Source organism: Electrona antarctica (genome assembly GCF_951216825.1).
Source record: "Electrona antarctica genome assembly, chromosome: 22".
Classification (NCBI taxonomy): Eukaryota; Metazoa; Chordata; class Actinopteri; order Myctophiformes; family Myctophidae; genus Electrona; species Electrona antarctica.
In genome coordinates this window covers 14869750-14890145 of record NC_136805.1, presented here as the reverse complement: position 1 = coordinate 14890145, position 20396 = coordinate 14869750, and the positions used below count along the sequence as shown (strand labels likewise).

The 20396-nt window shown below is 43.0% G+C and overlaps 1 protein-coding gene across 4 annotated transcripts; it reads right to left on the bottom strand.

Annotated features, from left to right (window-relative positions):
* Positions 1 to 1081: 1081 nt before the first annotated feature.
* Positions 1082 to 19186, bottom strand: eif3c (eukaryotic translation initiation factor 3, subunit C). 4 transcript variants are annotated; one of them, XM_079493284.1, is made up of 26 exons: positions 18987 to 19185; positions 17682 to 17799; positions 17536 to 17601; positions 16525 to 16714; positions 15687 to 15812; positions 15437 to 15488; positions 14694 to 14821; positions 14447 to 14574; positions 13758 to 13902; positions 12130 to 12233; positions 11778 to 11919; positions 11273 to 11398; positions 11094 to 11187; positions 10147 to 10334; positions 9215 to 9439; positions 8519 to 8710; positions 7612 to 7783; positions 6914 to 7073; positions 4909 to 4974; positions 4436 to 4523; positions 4086 to 4251; positions 2729 to 2788; positions 2310 to 2354; positions 1974 to 2018; positions 1609 to 1694; positions 1082 to 1500 (listed from the first exon to the last, which is right to left on the bottom strand). In XM_079493284.1, the coding sequence occupies exons 2-26, from the start codon at positions 17777 to 17779 to the stop codon at positions 1444 to 1446; spliced, it is 2949 nt and encodes a 982-aa protein (XP_079349410.1). In that variant the 5' UTR covers positions 17780 to 17799; positions 18987 to 19185; the 3' UTR covers positions 1082 to 1443. The 4 variants fall into 4 exon arrangements, with proteins under 4 accessions (XP_079349410.1, XP_079349407.1, XP_079349408.1 ...); XM_079493281.1 differs by having other exon boundaries at positions 1082 to 1694; positions 1944 to 2018; positions 18987 to 19186; XM_079493282.1 differs by having other exon boundaries at positions 1082 to 1694; positions 18987 to 19186.
* Between the last annotated feature and the right edge of the window lie 1210 nt (positions 19187 to 20396).

Sequence of the window (20396 nt, the reverse complement as noted above, 5' to 3'; positions counted from 1 at the left end):
GATATTCAATATAGTTCTTTAGTACAGAACCTTGTGATCGATCAAAAATGGGTATTTATGGTGGTAATCTGCCTGGTAGTTGGGGATATTGGATATAGTATGTCATGCATGGAAGACATTCAGAGACTGTTCCAGATTAAGTTACAGTTATCATACAAGTAGAAAATTCTATAATATAATCTTGTTACTAAATAAAAAACTAGAATGTCAAAAGGTCATGTCTTAACATTTTAGACTTAAATTAATATAAATTGTGAAAAGAAGCAAAGGAATACAAAACTCATGACCGTAGCCATGGTACAAAACCTGGTATTCCACGATGGAAGATTGATCATATTAAAATCTATAGATAGGTTCCATTTTCATTTAGTCAAGATATAGAGAAGAAAACTGACAGGAGATTCCCTTCACTTCTTTTCATCAACAGTCAAACGCATAGACTATGTAGGTTTACACAATCCGTTTTGTAAAGTGAGCTAACCGACTACCACACAAATTCAAGCAATGGGCAAATAAGTAAGATATCATTGGTTATCTCTTTACCTTACACGTTCCATAACAAGGGGAGTGAAGACGCTCATGTGTTCATTCTTTCTGGATTGAAGAGGGCTCCCTGGCTTTTCTACAGGGCAAACCAAGGGAATCAGCTTCAGGTTTGCATTCTTTAATCATTACGAACATTATCAAAACAGAAATGAGGCGAGTATAGCGTCATCTTGTGTATTACTTTGTTACAGTACCTCTCAAGTGGGTGAGCTACTTGGAAGTTCTTCAGCAACATAACCATCGGACCGCCCAAAGTCCCAATATTAAATCAAATCTGTAAAACGTATGTAATGTCAGCTCACTTGACTTGAGGCTGTAGCTTGAATGAAATGTATTATTCGAAGTGAAAATGTATCAACGGTTCCAATACCACCCAATTACAGATTAGGGGATCGGGTTAGATTATGACAGGACGATGACACATTACAAACTCACAAGCCCTACAACGGTTAACTATGTGGTATAATGATTGTAACATTACAAAACAAACATTACATTCAAATTAAAATAAACAAAAAACTCCTCAGACATAAAATAGTAATTGAACAATGTTTTATTGAATAGGTTACCAGAAAAAAAACAATCTGCTTGACCGAACTTTTACCTTAATGTACGCCAGCCAGTACCATTGCAAATTAAATTAATAGCAATAATAACCTAGAAAGGTTATTTCCGGCTCAACAAATAGGAGTGGCCAGTAGTGAAATATCACACTATGCAGTTGAAGTAGAGGACCGGGATTTCAATGTGTTTCAGTATTTTGTTAAAATAGTTTAGCATCATTACCACTGAAAAGAGATACACAGTCATTGTCAAGCATGGTAATTCAAACACGCAGTTATGGAATGAGGGCTATAGACGAATCGTCAGGATCGAGCTCTGCACGCTTTCCCCAGCTCAATAGTTGCTTTGATTCTGGTTTCGGTAGCCTCCTTGGTAGCCTCCCTGGTAGCCGCCTCCCCCCTGGTAGCCGCCTCCCCCCTGGTAGCCGCCTCCCCCCTGGTAGCCTCCTCCACCCTGGTAGCCTCCTCCCCCCTGGTAGCCTCCTCCCCCCTGGTAGCCTCCTCCCCCCTGGTAGCCTCCTCGCTGGTAGCCGCCTCCCCCCTGGTAGCCTCCCCTGTTCTGTTGGTAGCCTCCTCTATGATCTCCTGTGGGTGCAGGATAAGAGAGTTATTGGTGGAGGTAAATATTAGTAAACACAAAAAACACACGAGTCGCATACATGCAAAACTCCTACATGAGAACAAGAAGTTTAAATATGCCACAACATGAAGCAGGATATATTATACACAAACACAACGTATGCAGTTTTAACGAAACAGAACAATTGAAGACATCTATTAGAAAAGAAGACAATGTTAAGTGGTGAATGAAGGAATTAAATAGTTCATAAGCACCTTTGTTCTGGTAACCACCTCGGTCCCCACCTCTGTTCTGGTAACCACCTCTGTTCTGGTAACCACCTCTACCCTCTGAAAACAGTTTAAACACCCAACCATCACACTTAATATTCAACATTCATGACAGACAACGTAACACATTCAATAATCTCCTTAGTAAGCTATCGATTGTTAGATTCATTGCTATCAATAGCAATGTTACAGTAACAACCGGCAAAACAAAAACACAATGTTGTCTCCGCTGTGGATAAAAGTCTAGACTGCTGGCTGGAGAGTGTATGATGTGATCAGACAAGAACATGCCAAAACAAAAACATTTCTGAAGTGTTCTAGGAGGTGAAATGCCCAGGTGGCCACACGAACCTCTCTGAAAGCCACCTTGTTTCTGCTGGTAGCCACCTTTGTTATCTGAAAGACAAAAGGTTCAAACATCAGCACTGTATAAACCAGCGACGATCAACATTTCTAATTTCAAGCACCCTCAGTTCGATATGAATTAGTTTGCACAAATGGAACCAAAATGGACCAGTACAGGACCACTGGTGCACTAGTTACAGACACACAAGGGTCCATTTGGTTCCAATTACAATCAATCATTTAGCTGGGGACCCCCAAGAGCGCCTGGTGGTTCCGGGACCCCACATTGAGAAGAGAACCAGTGATTTAAACATGTCTTCTTCAAAGTAGATGGGGCCATTAATATTTCTATGTAATCAGACTGGGATTATACAAAATACAATAGCAGTTATATAATGTGTGATAGGATTTTAGTTCATAAGCACCTCCTCGGTTGTAACCACCTTGGTAACCACCTTGCTTCTGTTGGTAACCGCCTCTCTGCTCTGAAAACCACACAACAGGAACAGTTTAAACACACAAGCACCACACTTGACATTAACGTTCATGCAGACAACATAACACATTTAATCATTTTCACCTCACAATTTGCCACACATAACAGATGACATCTACAATGTTCTGCCACTCCTCCGCACATTTTACAATACAACAATGTAAAAGCAGCCTTCTGCCTCACTTAACCCAGTCTAGACGGGAACCCCTTTGGGTGTTTTAACTAAGCATTATGTTATACTTTAGCTATTGAAAAATAGCAGATCTACAAGCTCATAGCGCGCCACCGAGTGGCGCGCTACGAGCTTGTAGGTCTGCTATTTTTGAAAAATCGTGAAAATGCGGCACAAATCTTTGAATATATATTCTTTCAGAAGACTTTTTTTTATATTTTGATGTCAGGTCAAAATGGGTTAAGTCAGCTACCAATTCAAATATCAATATCAGTTACAGTAACAACCAGCATCAAAAACACAATTGTATCTCAGCTGTAGATACAACTTCAATAGAAGTGTTCTAGGCGAAATGGGCTATTGCTTTGCTGTTCAAAGGAATCTTGGCTACCATATTTGGAAACCGTGAGATGAAAGATTTTGAAATGACGTATCCCTTCAACAACTAATATACATGTATTGGTATATTACAAAAGATATACAGGTAGACCAGTGCTTCTCAAACTTAGATTTCAAGTTTGATATTCATTACCCAGCAAGCACGGTCAGGACCTTGACTTATTAGTGACGTCTCTATTGGGGCCAAATCAAGTCAGACCAAGACTAGTCAGATCTGGCCCAGAATATAACCTGATTTCAAGCAACGTACATTCTGCCCACTAAGACAGAGGTCCCTGGATGAATCAGAGAGAGTCCGATAGAGGCCACATCAACTTAAGTCATATCATAACTAGTCAGATCTAGCCCAGAATAAGCTATATTATTTTAACTGGTGAAGACGTCCTGGAAATGACGTAAAGATCATCCCCATATGGGCTGTGATCTGGCCTAGTCCTGAACGTCACCGGAGTCACTGGAGGACGTCATCATAACGTCATCATGACGTCATTTGGCTTGCTGGGTAGGCCACGGACCCACCATTTGATAAAATGTTCTAATTATAAATGATAAAATGTTCTATGTGAGACACTATAAAATCCTAAGTCCAATAGTGGACCCTCAACTTAACTCCTCAAGGACCTTTGAGAACGACTGCAGTGATCTGTCCTGAGGTCAGTCGTTCAAAAAGAGGTTTGCGGTGCTGCTCTCAGGGGGTCTTGGGTTCTGGACTTACCTCTGTTGAAATAGCCGCCGTACACTCCCTGCTTGAGGTCAAAGACGCGCTCATTGTTCTCAACCAGGCCGCCCAGCTTCTCAGCCAACTGCAACGCCATGTTCTGCAGAGAGGTGGGCTCTGTGCGGTGCATCACCACCGTCTGGGTGGGCTGGTCCAGGGACGCCTGTGGGCGACCATCACATACACATGCGGGTGTCAATGCTTTCATTTGAAGCAACCGTCTCAATAACAGCACCAGAGAAGCTCATCATGTCAAATGTACATTCACCTCTTCCATAGTGTATATATATATATGTCACATAATATTAAAACATTCAGTGCAGTGGTAGAGCAACCATGTGGTTTACCATGAGCTCTTCATTAATGATCATCTTGCTGATGATGCTGTGGACCATGGGCAACTCCAGTTCAAACATCTCTGACAGAGTCCCCATGCTGGAGAACAGAAATAATGACATTATTTCACATCATTTACATAAACAGATAAACATTCAAGCCATAACTCACTGTACACCTCAATACATTTGAGACATTACAATTGTATTTATGTATTACCAACCAGTAAAAGATATGATTTTGTCTATATACTGAAGATACAAAGGTCAACGATCATCCAATGATGTGATATGTATAGATCTGGTGTTCATATCTGTTGACTGGTATACACTATAGTATACAGTAAATATGCCACCTGTCTGTATTCTTATGGGTGATGAAGACTTCAGTGGCCTGAAATGTTAATAAATATGGTACCATAACAGATCAAATCACTGACAGACATGCCCTGTAAGCAGTAGAGCTCTCTGGGAACCGTGCTCACCTGATAGAGTCATATACACTGCTGTATGTGAACAGGTAGGTCCTCAGGGATTCCTCTTGGATCTTTCTACAGAAGGAAACAAATTCAAATGTACTTATTTTTGAGTGGTGTAAACCACTCCAACAACTGGCTTTGTTAGTTTACGTGTCCACGTGTTTGTTCGTACCAAAGAAATGAGCATGGTTGCTATGGTCACTCAGTTCACACGGGTGTGATTTCATTATGTCAGACATTACGTCAGACCACAGCTGATCAGGCTATATAATACCTTACACCACTCAGTTCACACGGGTGTGATTTTTTAGTATTTGCTAGCATGCTACTGAAAGTAACAATTATATGGAGTGTGTGAACAGTTTGTCTTCATTTTATGTCCCATGCATGATGTCACAAAACACAACCTCCTCTGTCCATAGATGAATGCAGCATGACGAGTCTGCACAACCAGAAGTGGTAGAAGTTGGTTTGTAGTTCAAATTTGTGCATGTAAAAACATTTATTTCAGTTAATCTCATAAGGTAGCTCCAGATAGCAAAGGCGGTCGGCTGTCGGCCAGTTTGAAAGCGTCGCAAGCTTGTCGGCAGGAGACTCCTGAACTGGCGCTCCCGTCGCTTGCCATCCATATCGCATTGCCGACGCGCCGGAACCCGTTGATGAGGAACCGAACATATTCGGTCGGCTGGCGACCCTCGTTAGCCGACGCTATCCATGCTGTAGTGATGAGGGGGTAAATACTCCACTGTAGAGTAGATCTCTAGTCTGCTCGTCATGTTTCAGGACTGACTACTTGTGTAATATGAACTAGATACCATAATTATTCTCAACTCTCAATTCATAGAACAATTGATCAAACTCCAAAGCAAAGCTAGCGAAACAAATGCTGTGTGTTTTGTTGTGGGATGCATTGCAGAGGCGTAAATCTATTCTACGTCCGAGCATAGACATAGTAACACCCTGCCTCTGATTGGCCTACAGATACCGTCAGCCTTTACCAGACTTTCCTCTGAGGTGGATAGCATAGCTATATGCTGGATAGTATGCCGCGAGGTTACTCCGCGGTGGGAAATAAATAAATAATACAAGTACGATATAATACAAGAGAATGACAGCTTGGCATGCGCGACAGTAACTTTTATATATAATTAGTTTAATTTAGTTTGCCTCTATTACAAAAATAAAGCGTACAAGTTACTGTCGCACGTGCCAAGCTGTCATTCTCTTGTACATGTATTATTTCCCACCACGGAGTAACCTCGTGTCTCGGAGGACAGTCTGGTGAGACTGTGGTGGCAAGACGGGCAGTGTCGGTAGGCCAATCAGAGGCAGGCGGGGCGTTACCATGTCTATGCTCAGACAGAATAGATATACGCATTGCAGAGGCTCCGGGGTTGCCAGATTCTGCGACCACGTCTACGAAAACAAGCCTAAAAGAAGCAACCAGTTTCACCACTTGAGCTCTATTACATCCGCCATTTTCAAAAAGAATCATGAAAGCAAGCCCAAATAAGCAACTACACTTCAGAAATAAGCCCAAACTAAAGCAACGGGCAACTATGAATATTAAGCTATGTTACAGGAAAACTGGCAACACTGCAAACTGCGCTGCAGGCTGCTATTTGCATGGGGGGGAAAAAAATAGTGTTTTGTCGGGCGATTGGTTTTGTGACGATTAAAAAAAGTCTAGTCTGTTGCAATCTGACAGTTTTAAGTAGTCTTTGACTAGTCTGAACAAGTTTACTTGGTCTGGAGGCAACATTAGCTACACCAACATTGTTCTAGTGAAGGAGTTTTGTAATAGACTGTACCGTATATAAAAGTACCCAAAGACGCTTAGACCTTGCACATAAAATAGTAGACCATGCACATAAGCAGCCAGCCTGTATATTGTGGCTTCATCACTGAACACCGCATTGTGGCTTCGTTCATAAACTGCACACATAGTAACTTAAAACTAGGGGCACGAGAGAAACGGCAACGTGCATTGAGATTAAATGATGTCGCTCACCTGACGAGCATCTCGCGTACTCGCGATGTCTCTGGGAACAGGTCCCAAACCTTGCTGTTCATCTTTTCGTTGATGATGAAAGAATGGCATGTGCGCCAGTCGCCCATCTTCATGGCCTTACTGGCTGCGACCACATGCTCCCTCATACTCTCAGGTGGTCCTGGGGGGGGGACACAACGTTCAGTTCAACTGTGTACGGGCACTGCTTTATAACGTTGGACCTGAAAATAACTGAAAAATGGCTCTTGGGTACCGTTTTCCAGTAATGCTGCAAATCTTAGATTCCTCTCTTTTGACACAAACTTGGGTCAGATAAAACCAAGTTTGATAATGACATACCGTGCATGTTCACATCATACATACATTACATTACTTAAGACAATTTTATTTTCAAACATCTTGGACAAAATAAACAATTTTACATCGAGGTGCCCAGATTTCCAAAGTGCCCACCTATCCTGTATCCCATCAAACCATGTACCAACTAGGCATATGAAGACGCAAGGTGGATTTTAAAAACATGAGCGTCCCGTTTCTGGGCCGAATATTCGGCAGAAATAGCTCTAACAACATGCTCACAATGCGCCGTGTGATGAATCTGTAGATCTGTATTTTCAGCGAAGACATTTGGTGTAAAGGCGGAAAAGGAATATAGAGTTTAAGTGGATAAGAGGTTGCAGTGTGGTGCATTGGCGTACCCAGCAGTGGCTGCCTCTCTCCCACCCTCAGCTGGTGGTGAAACTGTTTGCTGATCATCCTACGGCGGGCATCAAACTCATGAGCAGCCATGTAGGGGATTTCCAGCAGCATGGCTGAGACCAGGTAGACGCACTCCAGCAGCTCCAGGTTGATGTGCATGTGGAATGGCACCTAATGGGGACGGACACAGTGTCACATTATGGCTACTGGGTAATACACAGCGTGCATGCCGTGTTTCAAGTACTGTACTTTCGATATTTCAGCATGCAATTTAGCAGGCAGCGTCTGCTAAATGCAATAACCGTAAAGGTGTTTGCACAATTTTGCACCAGAGTTACTGTCGAAGTGTCCTTGAGCAAGACACTGAACCCCAAATTGCTCCCGATGTGCTAGTTTGTGCCTTGCATGGTTTCCGCTGCCATCGGCGTATGAATGTGTGTATGAATGGGTCAATGTAATGCACAATCTCTGTAAAGCGCCTTGGATAAAGGCGCTATATAAATGCACCATTCACCATTTATTTACCACAATGGTTTTCGGCCGACTATCTGATGAAATTCCGGAGGACGTAAAAATATATATTGACCTCACTTTGTCATCACGCTTGCACGCTGCCACCGAATATTGTATAATGTTTTTTTCGGACCAGGGTCGATTTTATCAGTTTTCCGCAGCCATCTAGTGGGTTGTTGGTGCCAGGCTGACAGCTAGTGATAGGCCACTACTTTCGGATCCGCAAAACGCAGCGAAAAAATCCCCACACACACACACACACCCCTTAATTATAATATAGGACACACACACAGTTTCTTTGTGTAACAATTATAGGTGAGAGCGCTTCTGGGCACCATCGAGGAAAACCCGTCATGCAACACAAAGCCAGAAGCCTTGTGTCGAAGATCTCACCTGTCTCCTCTTTTCGATCTTCTCCTGCTCTGCGTTCCTCTCCTGCATGTTCCTCATCAACAAACCCTGGCCCAGAAGCTCCTTGGCGCGACCTGATGACTGGATGTCCAGCAAGGCATTGTGGGCGTCCTTGATCATGCCCTGACGGAAGGCGCAGATGCCCAGTTGCACCATGGTTCTGTTATACAGGATCTGAATATGTGTGTGAGAGAGAGAGAATTTAACAAACACTGTTGAAAATACAATTTTATGTGTGCAGCTAGTGCTACACACGTGTCCCTGAATGTAACGGATACCCAAGTATAACAATGAAAAGAAAATACAATAAAAACATAACACACACACACACACACACACACACACACACACACACACACACACACACACACACACACACACACACACACACACACACACACACACACACACACACACACACACACACACACACACACACACACACACACACACACACACACACACAGTGAAAGTAGCAGATCTACAAGCTCAAAAAGCATTGAAATGTGACTCGTGAGCTCAGATTTAAAAAAAACATTACACAACCATTGTACAACAAAGTATAATACAGGATTAAGTGGTTAAAAAAAGAAAACTAGACGAATTTATCTCCATTAGTTTTGTATTCATTTCCCAGCCCTAGTACATAACACGTTCTGGTGTCTGCTGCCTGCCTACCTGTACAGGTGGGTCGGCGTGCTGGATGTTATCCTGCAGGTGGCTCATGAGCATCAGGTCACGGGCCTGGTACCAGCGTGAGTGCAGGGCGTGGTGGTAGATGTGGCAGAGAATGGCGCAGGTTCGGATGCGGTCCGTGCGGTCCTTGGAGTAGATGAACTTGCAGAGTTTGTCCATGATCAAGGCGCTATCTTCGCCCTCGCTCTCCTCCTGGTCCTGCTCCGACTGAAATGTGTGTGTGCAGAGAAACCTGGCTCAATATATGACCTACCACAAGTCCTCAGAGTGACACAATCTGCAATTATACCAGTAATATAGTGATGAGCAAAGATTTTAAATTCCCATCTGAAACGGAAAGTAAGGAAACACTTGGCCAAGTTGGCCGAATACCGAAACTGTATCGGCAGTTTTTATTCAAATTCTTTGATTTTATTTTCCCAATTGTTTTCCCCAATTTGTACTGTTACCGCCATGGCTGAAACTCTTGTGCGCGTACTAACCTTGCATCCCACCACCTCTTGGCCTCCCTAGTGTCCCTCCCTCATATTCATAAATTTCATATTGCATAGAAAGTGATGCACTTGACTTAATGCAGGTGAAATAATGGTTCACTCAGTTGTCCAGTTTTAAGGTAAAAGACGTCTTCATTATGTGCAAATAAAGACGTCTTATACCTTTGCTCAGTGTGCTGATTCTACTATTCTAATTGTTGTTTACAATGTAGGGTTATCAGGGTAAACATACTGCTGGCCAATACTGCGTCATCCAAACATCCTGTTTCGGCATAATTCGTTTTTTTCAATCTTTCAGCTGAACACCAAAATCAAATAAAAATATTGATGCATTCCTACAGTAATTCATCGGAAAGGCCCTTAGTTGTATTGCTTTGCTTTTCATCAAGATTTGCTCTTCTATTAAGAAGTGTAGGTTACCTTGGTCTCTCCCTGGAGGCCGAGGCTGCGGCGATGAGCCTTGTAGTCGAACTTGTAGTAGGTGTGCATGATGCGACGCAGGTAGACGCGACACACCTCCTCTGTGCTTCCCTTGTTCTCCAGGTAGTCCAGCAAGCGGTCAATGATGCCACAAACATGGCCCTCGTCCTTCAGGTTGTCCACGTACTCTGAATTAGGATTAGATTAGATACGTTTTTATCCCACGATTTTGTAACCCATTTCTGGCTGGACGTAGCGCGTGGAAGGAGCACGTTATTCCAACCAGTTCCTTTCACCTCCAGAACATGCAAACGCCACACAGAAATGCCCTTTTGCCAACCCCACCTCAGGTATGGGCACTGATGACGGAGGAGAGAACACGCCACCAGCGCCCACAGCGTCCCCAGCGGGAATCAAACCCAGGACCTTCTAGCTGCGAGGCGACAGCACTACCGACTGTGCCACCGTGCCCCCCCCCTGCACACCAATTTCTGCACCATTTTCTGAGACATGAATTAATCACTAATGTCGAGGTCACATGACTGATGGTGGAAGGGCCACAGGTGTGGTGCGTCACACCATATATAAATGTATTGTATGTATTGATGTATTGTCTACTCATTTGTATGAAGGTCCTTTCCGGCTCTGGAGCGTATGTGCTAAAGGAGGGGAAACATTTTCCCGAGATTCCTTGCGAAGCACCGCGGAAGCATAAGCATGCGTCACAGAGCGCATGTTTGGTCTGATAAGTCCCGGAAAATATGCGCTGTGATTGGCCAGTAGTCACTTGAGTGGCAGCGTGACGTAACGTGCCTATCACTCTTCCGGTGTACTTCCTCCCCCAGTGTAAATTATTCCGCCCTTCCTTCAGCACACATCGGTCCAACGAACTGCAGCGGCCAATGAGGCATCTATTTTTTTAATATCAATGAGTGACAGGGCCTCACCTTGAGAGTGGGGGTCAGTATTCTGCATGATCTTGGTGAACTCCTCATCCATCCTCTCCACCAGGGTCAGAATACAGCCACGCACCCTGAAAGGCTGATGGACACAGACAGAGAATGATATCACAACTCACACAGGCTATGGAGTGCTACTGTGAGGAATGAAACAGAGGGTGAGCTACCTGTTCGCCGGCGGCCAGGTTCTCGCTATCCTCTGCGATGTTCTCCCCAATGAAGATGTTGCTGTTTGCGAACAGGATGTCCAGCAGCTCGTCTATGCACTCCAGACACTTCTTCCACATGTCCGGCTAGAGTGACACAGGGATATCTGAGCTACAAAACTGAGCAAAGGGCACCTCTCCTCATTGTTGTCGCTCAATTGCTGTTTTACGTTGTAGCAGAGCTTTAATCTACAAGGCCATTAGCGTAAGGTACTGAAAATGTACAGGGCTGCATGCTTTTCCAGACTCAACTTCAACTTCACACAGTCAGTTTATAAAGTGACAATCAATTGGGCCATATCGACATAGTGAGAAATTACTCCACATACTGATTTATATAAAAATCTCTATATAATATCTGTAACATGCAGTCATTAGGTGTATTGTGATTGAACAACATTTACATACTCAAGGATTTATATAAACACCCGTGTAAGAATGTTTACCAAATGTCAGCATGTCCTACCTTCATGAAGGCAGCTAGGTTGGGGTTGTAGTCATAAAGGGAGGCGACAATGTTGAACTTGATCTTGACGAGGATGCCCTCGCCCAGGTTGTGCTCATTGGAGATGCCTGCCAGGGCATGGAGCAGCTCTATCTGGGCAGCTCTGCCAGAGGAGGGGGTGGGATCAGAGATCATTTGGAACACCATATCACCTACTTGCAGCAGTAGACTAAAGCTGCCATTTACATCGTTTTCTTTTATTTTGCAGCCATACGCCGAGTGCTCCGTGTTGCTGTAGTCCTGCTTGTTAGCCGTCTGAACTTTACAGTCATATTTTATGAGTGCTCAGTGGAGCGGTAGTCCTGCCGTTTACCTGTCTGTGCCCTTCTTGCCTCTAGCTTGCAGGATCTCATTCAGCTTCTTCACCACCACAACTGTGTTGATCTCTGTGCCCTTAGCAAACATCTTGGGCTTCTCCTGTACAGTGAAAGATGATAATAAACGAACACCATTTGTCAATGTGACCGTTATTGTAGTCCACCATACTTCCATGGCAAAGAGTCAGTCTGGATTTATGAAATGATGCAGATCTGAAAATGCATGCTGTTACGATTAAGGCCCTCTACACACTGCACAATATTTGCTCCGATTATGCTGTCGGGGAGCTTTTCCCTAATCGGATGCAAGGTCAGGCTTTGATAGTGAGGTTTTGCTCGCTGTGTGTGAAAGGCTCTACGAGAAGATCCAGTGCCGATAAAAGCGCTCGCCGATGCCTTCCCGAGCGTCTCTGAATATCTAGCAGGTTTGATATTTGACTCAGCCAATGAGAGCACAGGACAGCTGTCTGTCTGTATCGACAGATGATAATATATAACCTTTATTCAGTGGGTAAATCCAGGTGTCATACATATTGGTAGCTATATTAGCCTAATATTGCTGTTAAATAGTCCGAATCTACACTGCAGCGCAAACATCTGGACCACGTGCGCTCTGTGTGTGCGCACGCACGCACGCACGCACATGCTGAGAACAGAGACGCAGAGTTATTATTTAATGAAAATCAAGATTTAGCTGTGTATTCTGTGTGTGCATGCGCAGAGAGAGAGAGGCATCCTGTGTCTGTATCGCGCATGTATCATGGGATTCTGCAGGTACGTGAGAATTCAAAATGAATTGAAATTAAAAAACAAATAGCCTATATGTATCTTGGTACTCTTGCAGTGTGCGATACCTAGCTGCCAATCAATAGTTTACTGAAAGCCATGATAAAAAAAGACTCCTGTAGTGTGAAATACATAATCTGATGACTTCCCGACAACTTTAAAGGTCCTACAGTCTGTAGGGGCCATAACAAACGTGTCACTTTCAGTAACAGGTAAGGATGCCCGATATATCGGTCATCATATCGATATATCGGTCATCATATCGATATATTGGTCATCATATCGATATAGCGGTCATCATATCGATATATCGGTCATCATATCGATATATCGGTCATCATATCGGTGTTGGATCGGCCGTCATAATGCAATATTCGGTATCGAATCAAAATACAATTTTAAACAAGATTTTAGTTTTATAATGTTTATGTTTGATTGTGAACATCCATAGTGTTGGAAACTTGCTTAACTTGCTTTTAGACCGATAAAGTTGGCATCAGTAAATATCAGTTATCGACCATAAAAGCAAGGTTGATTATATGTGATCGGTATCACATTGGAGCATCCCTAGTAACAGATAATTAACCCATTTAGACCCGAGGCCCATTCTAAAAACTCCTTCTAAAACCTAACCTAAGGTTTCTGAAAACCTTCAAAAATTCAAAACATAAATTATGTTGGTACATGTAAAGCTAATGAGCCAGAGGTAGCATCCGGATTCAAAGGTAAAACAACGTATGGATTGCACCAGGTCTAAATGTGTTAACACAAGACATGTGGTCGTTCTAAATGCTATAAATGCCTAAATTGGCATGGACACATGCGGACATGGCTTTACCTGAGGTACACCGCCCTTCACCTTCTCCCATCCTCCTTCTCCCTCTCCCTCTGGGCCCTCCTCCTCCGCCTCCTCCTCTAGCCTCTCCTTCTTCTTGTTCTTCTTCCTCACTTCTTTCTTCTTCTCAGACTTATCATTACCAGTGCTGCACAATTATGTGAAACATTGTCAAAAATCATTACTTTACGTTTCACAGTTATGCAATTTGTGAAACCCAAATCCAATCCAATCAGGCTAACAGAGGTCTTTGCATACAACTTGATCGAAGCTTTGACACCAATAAGCACAATGAGCAGAAAAGGCATTAAGAAAATTATAGGAACATCCTTTTCCACCAAAAGCCACAATCACCAGTAATTGTGATTCATAATCTTGATTAAAATTATAATCCTGAGTATTTTTGCTTAATGTTGTAACCATAATCATGCAGGCCTACTTCTTGCACTCCTGTGTCATGGGGGATGGAGAGTAGAGGATTTGAATGCCATCCAGGCTGCTTTTCTAACCACTTAATTAAGCCATTTTTAGTAAAAAGAAAAATAATTTGAAAATGTGCCCAAATTAGGGATGTCAGCCTTGTCAGGGTTAATGTGATGGGAAAAAAAACACAAACTACTGAGCAATACAATAAAGACTCATTCAATGGTTTTACTAATTTGCCAAACAGAGACATAGAAAGAGGGACTCACTTCTTGAGGAAGACCTGGGCTAAGGAAGCCGTCCCTCCCTCTCCGTCATCGGAGCTCTCACTGCCACTGCCTGCGCTGTCCGAGCCCCACTCTCCATCTTCATCATCACTGCTAGAAGATGACTCGTCCTGTCAGAGGGGAAACAATCACCATCGAATGTTACACAGTACAGTCTTGGTAGGGGCTAATGAAGGGAAAAGGATGCATGCGTTTTGACTGTTCAACATGAAGTGAGCCTTGAACATACCCCTGAGCCTTTGGCGGTCTTGAGGAACTGGCTGGCATCTGGGGTGGGCTCGGCTGGAGGCTTCTTCTTCAAGAACGATTTGGCATCATCTTTCTCGTCATCGTCATCGTCACTGTCTGAAGATGAACCTGAGGAAAATAATAAAATTTACATTTTACACCATGATTACAGCCACAATTTATTTACCATTAAAAGGAAAACACCAACATTGTTTTTAAACTTTTCTCCATGTCTTCTGTGTTTATCCGCATTAGTAACAATCAGTACATGGGCTGTGAGCAAAACACTCCCTACTCACACCATTTTGTAGTGGTGTCCGAATACATAGTGATAATTGTTATGCCCTATGAAATGGACAATAACCGCGGTTAAAAGAATCCCATACCGCCCCAGCCCTAACGTCACCCTGGCGTACTAGCGCCGAATGCATTTTCATATTTTGCAGATGAGTTCACTATAGCCCTCTACTTGGAACTCCCTATGTAGGGCATACGGAGTAGTGAAATGTCTCCCAGATAAATGTTATGGGTCTCCAAAAAAAAGGGGACAGAGATAAAGTGATGCACTCTGTGATGCACTCTGTACAGTGGGCCTGCAGCCCAAATCAATCATGAAATTAGTGTTCCCAAAAGAGAATTATGTTTTGCCTTCATAAACAAATAACCTAATATTCTGATGCACCCCTAATAGAAACAAAGACAACTAGAATCAACACGGACTTTAGACAAAAAAGGCAAGCTAACCAGACTCCTCTGGCTCCTTCTCTTCCTCCTCATCTGCAGACTCTTGTGGGTTCTGAGAAAGGGGGAGAATAATTTTGTAAGGACATTGACACACCGAAACGAAACTACTAGTGATTATGACCCTGTGATGAAGACCCCCAGTACCCCACACAGTTTGATCTTCAGTGTTAATTGATCCATTTGTAGATGGTAAACATTTAACTAAAATGGACCTGTAAGGGTCAATTTGGTTAAATTAGCTGTGCAGTACCTCCTTGTAAGAAGCAATCTCAGTCTCATAGTCCCTGTTGTACTTGCGAATCTTCTGGCGGAGCGTGCTGAGCGCTTTGGCGTTGTTCTTGTTCATCTTTTTCTTTCCTTCTTTGTCCTCCCAAATCTGGAAGAGAGGAATTATTCAATAACATATGAATTTGATAGTGTTTGTGATGCAGTAGTTACACTTTATAACAACATTTCTGGAGCTTCTATAGTATCTGCTTTTTAAGAACTTGTCTGAAAATGTTTTTCCCTCTCCCTCTCTAAAACAAAGGGTGTATTTGTTTTGATCACTTTCTTGCATTTCTGTTTACAACAAACTCAAACTCTACACACTCAGTCATTATGTTTATTATTACTCAAACATTAAACAGTCTTAAGTCCATTTGATGTCTCATTTTAGGATGCTTAAGTTGGCTAACCTAAACAAAACGCAGTTTCCACTTTCCTCATGTCTCCATGTAAACAGGCAAAACGGTGAATCCGCAAAACTTGTGACATCATGGCTCACATGGGCTCACAACGCATATGTTAATTACATTGATGCAGAGCCGTAGCCCGTAGGCAATATTTGGAGTTCCTAGAATGAGCAAGCGCTCACTCGCCACGCTCATCCTAAAAATACAAATGAAGTGACTAGAGACAGTGAAAGTAAAACTATGATGTAAACAAAACGCCTTGTGATAAGTAGAACGGATTTTTTTTCAAATACAGCATCTTCGTGTAAAAGGTGAATAAAAAATGAGAACACAACGGGACCTTGCCGTTGTCTCTGGTGCCCGGTCTCGTGTAAAAGTGGCCTGGAACGTAACGATGATGTAAGAGATTCTAACCTGGTTGAGATAGTCTTCCAAGTCGGCCAGAAGACGGATATAGAAGGGGGGCACCCCCTCTTTGTCCACTATAGTCTTGCTTTTGAGGAAGGCTCGACATAGCGACTCAAACTCCTCCAAACATTTGGCCATGTCCCGGATCTTCATGGCGTTGCGGATGGTCTTGATGGTGTTGGTGAGCTCCTCAAACCTGAGTTGATTAAATAAGGTAGTTGGACTCAAAAAGAGCTGAAGCTAGAAAGGCACACAGAGAGACGCTACACCTGTACACCACCTACAGTCATTCTAAACATGAACAATGTAAATATATGAGCATAGGGGTAAACATTGACCTCGCACACTAAAATACACGTGCAAATGTTCGTTTACATTTGGTGGAGCGGTAAGGTGGACCTCGCTACTCCTGAATATAAAGAGCATCAGCAGCCATCTCCTTTTTAAGATAAGGGTCAAAGCATGGCTTTTAGAAAATGTTGCAGAACGGTATCATGTATTAGCAATGACATCACATGTAGGTACATCCTATGTATGTAGGCAGTGTAGCTCTTGATTGTGTTATTTATTGATTTAATGTTTGCCTCTATGTATTTTGTTGCAATGTTGTTTGTCCCAGACCAAGGCCCACAATGACAATAAGTGGGAAGACTGTTTATCCTTGACGCTTAAGCGTTATTCATAGTCTGATTTATCGGTGGTGAGGTGACCACCGCAACTACAACATGATGTCACGGAGCCGCGGTGAAGAGCAAACGACCGCTCTCCCCAGCCCTTCTCTCTGTTTTTACTCACCACCACTCCACGTTATTACATCTCCGGTGGTCACCTCACCACCGGAGTGGTGGTCACCTCACCACCGAAAATCCACTTTGAATAGGCCTTTAGATGGACATGATGTAACTTGTTTTTCTTGCTTGACGTCTAATAAAATCACATCAAACGCATCTAATGACATATGTTGGGATCTACTTGATTTACTAACTAGTGTGTAAGCGTTTCTCCAGATACACTTACCTTTTATCTTTGGCGCTGCGTACGACCCTCTTTGTGTCCTCCTCATCGTCACTAAGCAGCAGCGACCTATGGAATACAATATGTTAATACAAAACAATGAATGTATTGTGAAGATGCTCTGTGCAAAACTGGCTGGTGCTTCTTACTGCTTGTAATTAGGTCCGGGTGCTTTTGCGGTGATCTCATCCGCGGACGAGGACTCCTCTGACTCGCTGTCAGACCCGGTGGCAAAGAAACGCGACATTGCCAAAGAAAGTTGTCAATCTGTGGAGAACGAACAACAACAACATGTGACAGTTTCCTAAAGAGGAAGGCAGGTTTTGATTTAATCATAAATAAATCACAATGTATGCAATTATCTTTCGGTGGTTACTGGTCACTTCTCTGGTGATGACAGTCAGACGGTATGTAATGGAACTGTAATGCCACTGTTTACTGAAGGCAATATGCTATTCCTGCTGCAATATGCTATTCTAAACTGTCAAGTTGTTCAACTCATTTCAGCTCAAAATGAGCATTTTTATGCCTACAACATTATGATAATGATCTTTACCTATTGAATTGAGGCCAACATATGTCTCAAATAACTTCAGATGACTAAATGCAAATGCTTGCCCATGATCAGCTAATAAAGGTGTATTCTATTTCTAATTTCCAGGTGAATGAGATTACAAATCGTATCATATGGGGTCTGTGAACTATTAAGGCATGTCAAACTGGGGGTCTATTAAATTAAAGAAAGTCTAGTTGAGAATCACTGTACCAGAGAACTGTGTGGTTCAAGCTGACATAGCTAAGCCTGCTGGCAACATGCACAATACAACAACATCAAGGATGAGTCAGTGACGTAACATAAATAATCGGAAGTGCGTGTAGCATGTCCAGAGCGCGATCTTTTCGACAAATCAAATGTCTGTCTGTCCTGCTACATGCACGTCAATGTGCAATTCAATTTCCATTTGAATGCATTTTTTTTTATCAAAAAGAAAGATACAACTGCGTGGTTTGGGGATTACCTGTCCTATATGTTTTAAGGATTTAACACATCGCTTAAATTTCTGGTTTTCGATTATGACGTGTCTAACTAATCCTGGTGGTATGAGGCATCTTATCAGCACCGCGCTAACGTTAGCCACTTTAGCCGTGATGATAACAGCTGGTTATCTAAGACAGACATTGACATTGGTTTTAAATAGTCGCCCTGTCGGAGCACACAACAGCAAAACAAACAAGACACCAGGCGTACAGAACTGGACACCGTTAACAGAACATCTTCTCCTTTATAACCTGCGACACTGATGTGGCGCGAGCGTTGCTCCTATGCTAACGAACACACACACACACGGCCTACTCGCGTCGCGTGGCTGGCTAGCAGCAAATAAAGACGGCCTCGTCGTCCGGGAACCGCAAACATGCTTATATCAAAGTGCCAACAGTTCCCACGAACTCACCTAAGTCCTTGTTACAGTGGTCTCGTGGTGTGTCGGTACAATTTGGGCTGTTTTATAATCCAGTTTGGCGACTTGGTTGGCCACAAGTAGAAACGTGCAGAATGCTACCGGTCGGACACTTCCGTCACGAAAGGAAGTAGGAGGGGAAACTCACAAAGCATGTGTGCACTGTGTGTGCAGCAGTGTCAGCAGCTTGTTGATCTCAGAGTACTCTGGTTGATCTGTATCATTCGGAGCAGAGCCGGTGGTTCCCAAACTTTTTCATGCCAAGGACCCCCAAATTGACACTAATTTAATATTCCGCGGACAACCATTAGAAAATATATGCCAGGAAGAGAATATTGTTACGGCTCTAGCAGTGATTCTCAACCCGTTTAATTTCAAGCACCCCGAGTTTGACATGCATTAGTCTACAGACCCCCGTTTAATACTAGCGTTACCCCAGTCGTTTACTGGCATTTCTATCTCAGGGACCCCAATTCAAATAGTAAAATCAATGTTAATTTAACTCTGAGAGTGTAGTTACAGACCCATAAGGGTCCATTTGGTTACAAACTATCATTTAGCTGGGGACCCCCTGGAACTCCCTCAAGTACCCCTGGGGGTCCCCGGACCGCACTTTGGGAACCACTGCCATAGAGAATATTAGATGGCTCCGATTCGGAGGTTCTAAAACACTTTCATGTTTTAACATTTTGCCACAGACCACCATCCCATCTGAAAATGTTTTGTCCTAGGGCCCCCACAAGAGATGTTAAAAATGGGAAAAAAAACATTCCAACTTTTTAAATTATTCAATATTTTTTCCAACGTTTTAAAAAAAAAATAGCCAAAGTTTAAAATAGGGTTAGCTCATTAAGCTGGGGACCCCCTTGAATCCCAAGGACCATTGAGGGTCCCGGTCTGGACCCTGGACCCCATGTTGAGAACCACTCGTCTACAGCAATGTGTCAAAAGCTCAGTGGTGGAAAGTAACTAAGTACTTTTACTTAAGTACTGTATTGAGGTATTTGTACTCATGGAAGGACCATCCCACTAAAGCTCAGATTTATGGAGGCACAAAAAAATCCCAAGACTGAAAACGTTTTTTTGCAAATCTGCACTGATCTCATTAAATGACCCCTATGAAATCCTCAGGACTGAAATCCGTCCCCAGGACTGAGAACTTTAAGCCCTGAATATACCAGGACACTTTGAATACATAAGTATAAACCCACATCACTCACAGTGAGGTGATTGGAATGAACCCGGCATGAGGCCTTTCCGTGTGGTTTGCCTGTTCGAACACAGGGAGGGACCCTGTGTTTGTATAGGTTTCCTTGTATTGAGGAACGCAGATTCTCACACTGGCAATATCATGGTGCAATAATTTTCAATTCAGCCTTGTTGATAAAATTATGCATCTGAATA

Excerpts from the sequence above, each read along its gene's own strand:
- eif3c (XM_079493281.1), bottom strand. The coding sequence starts at position 17,779 with ATGTCGCGTTTCTTTGCCACCGGGTCTGACAGCGAGTCAGAGGAGTCC. Across the intron at positions 13,903-14,446 it reads GCCCAGGTCTTCCTCAAGAA|CACTGGTAATGATAAGTCTG; the intron begins GTGAGTCCCTCT and ends ATAATTGTGCAG. Across the intron at positions 2,019-2,309 it reads ACAAGGTGGCTTTCAGAGAG|AGGGTAGAGGTGGTTACCAG; the intron begins GTTCGTGTGGCC and ends AACTGTTTTCAG.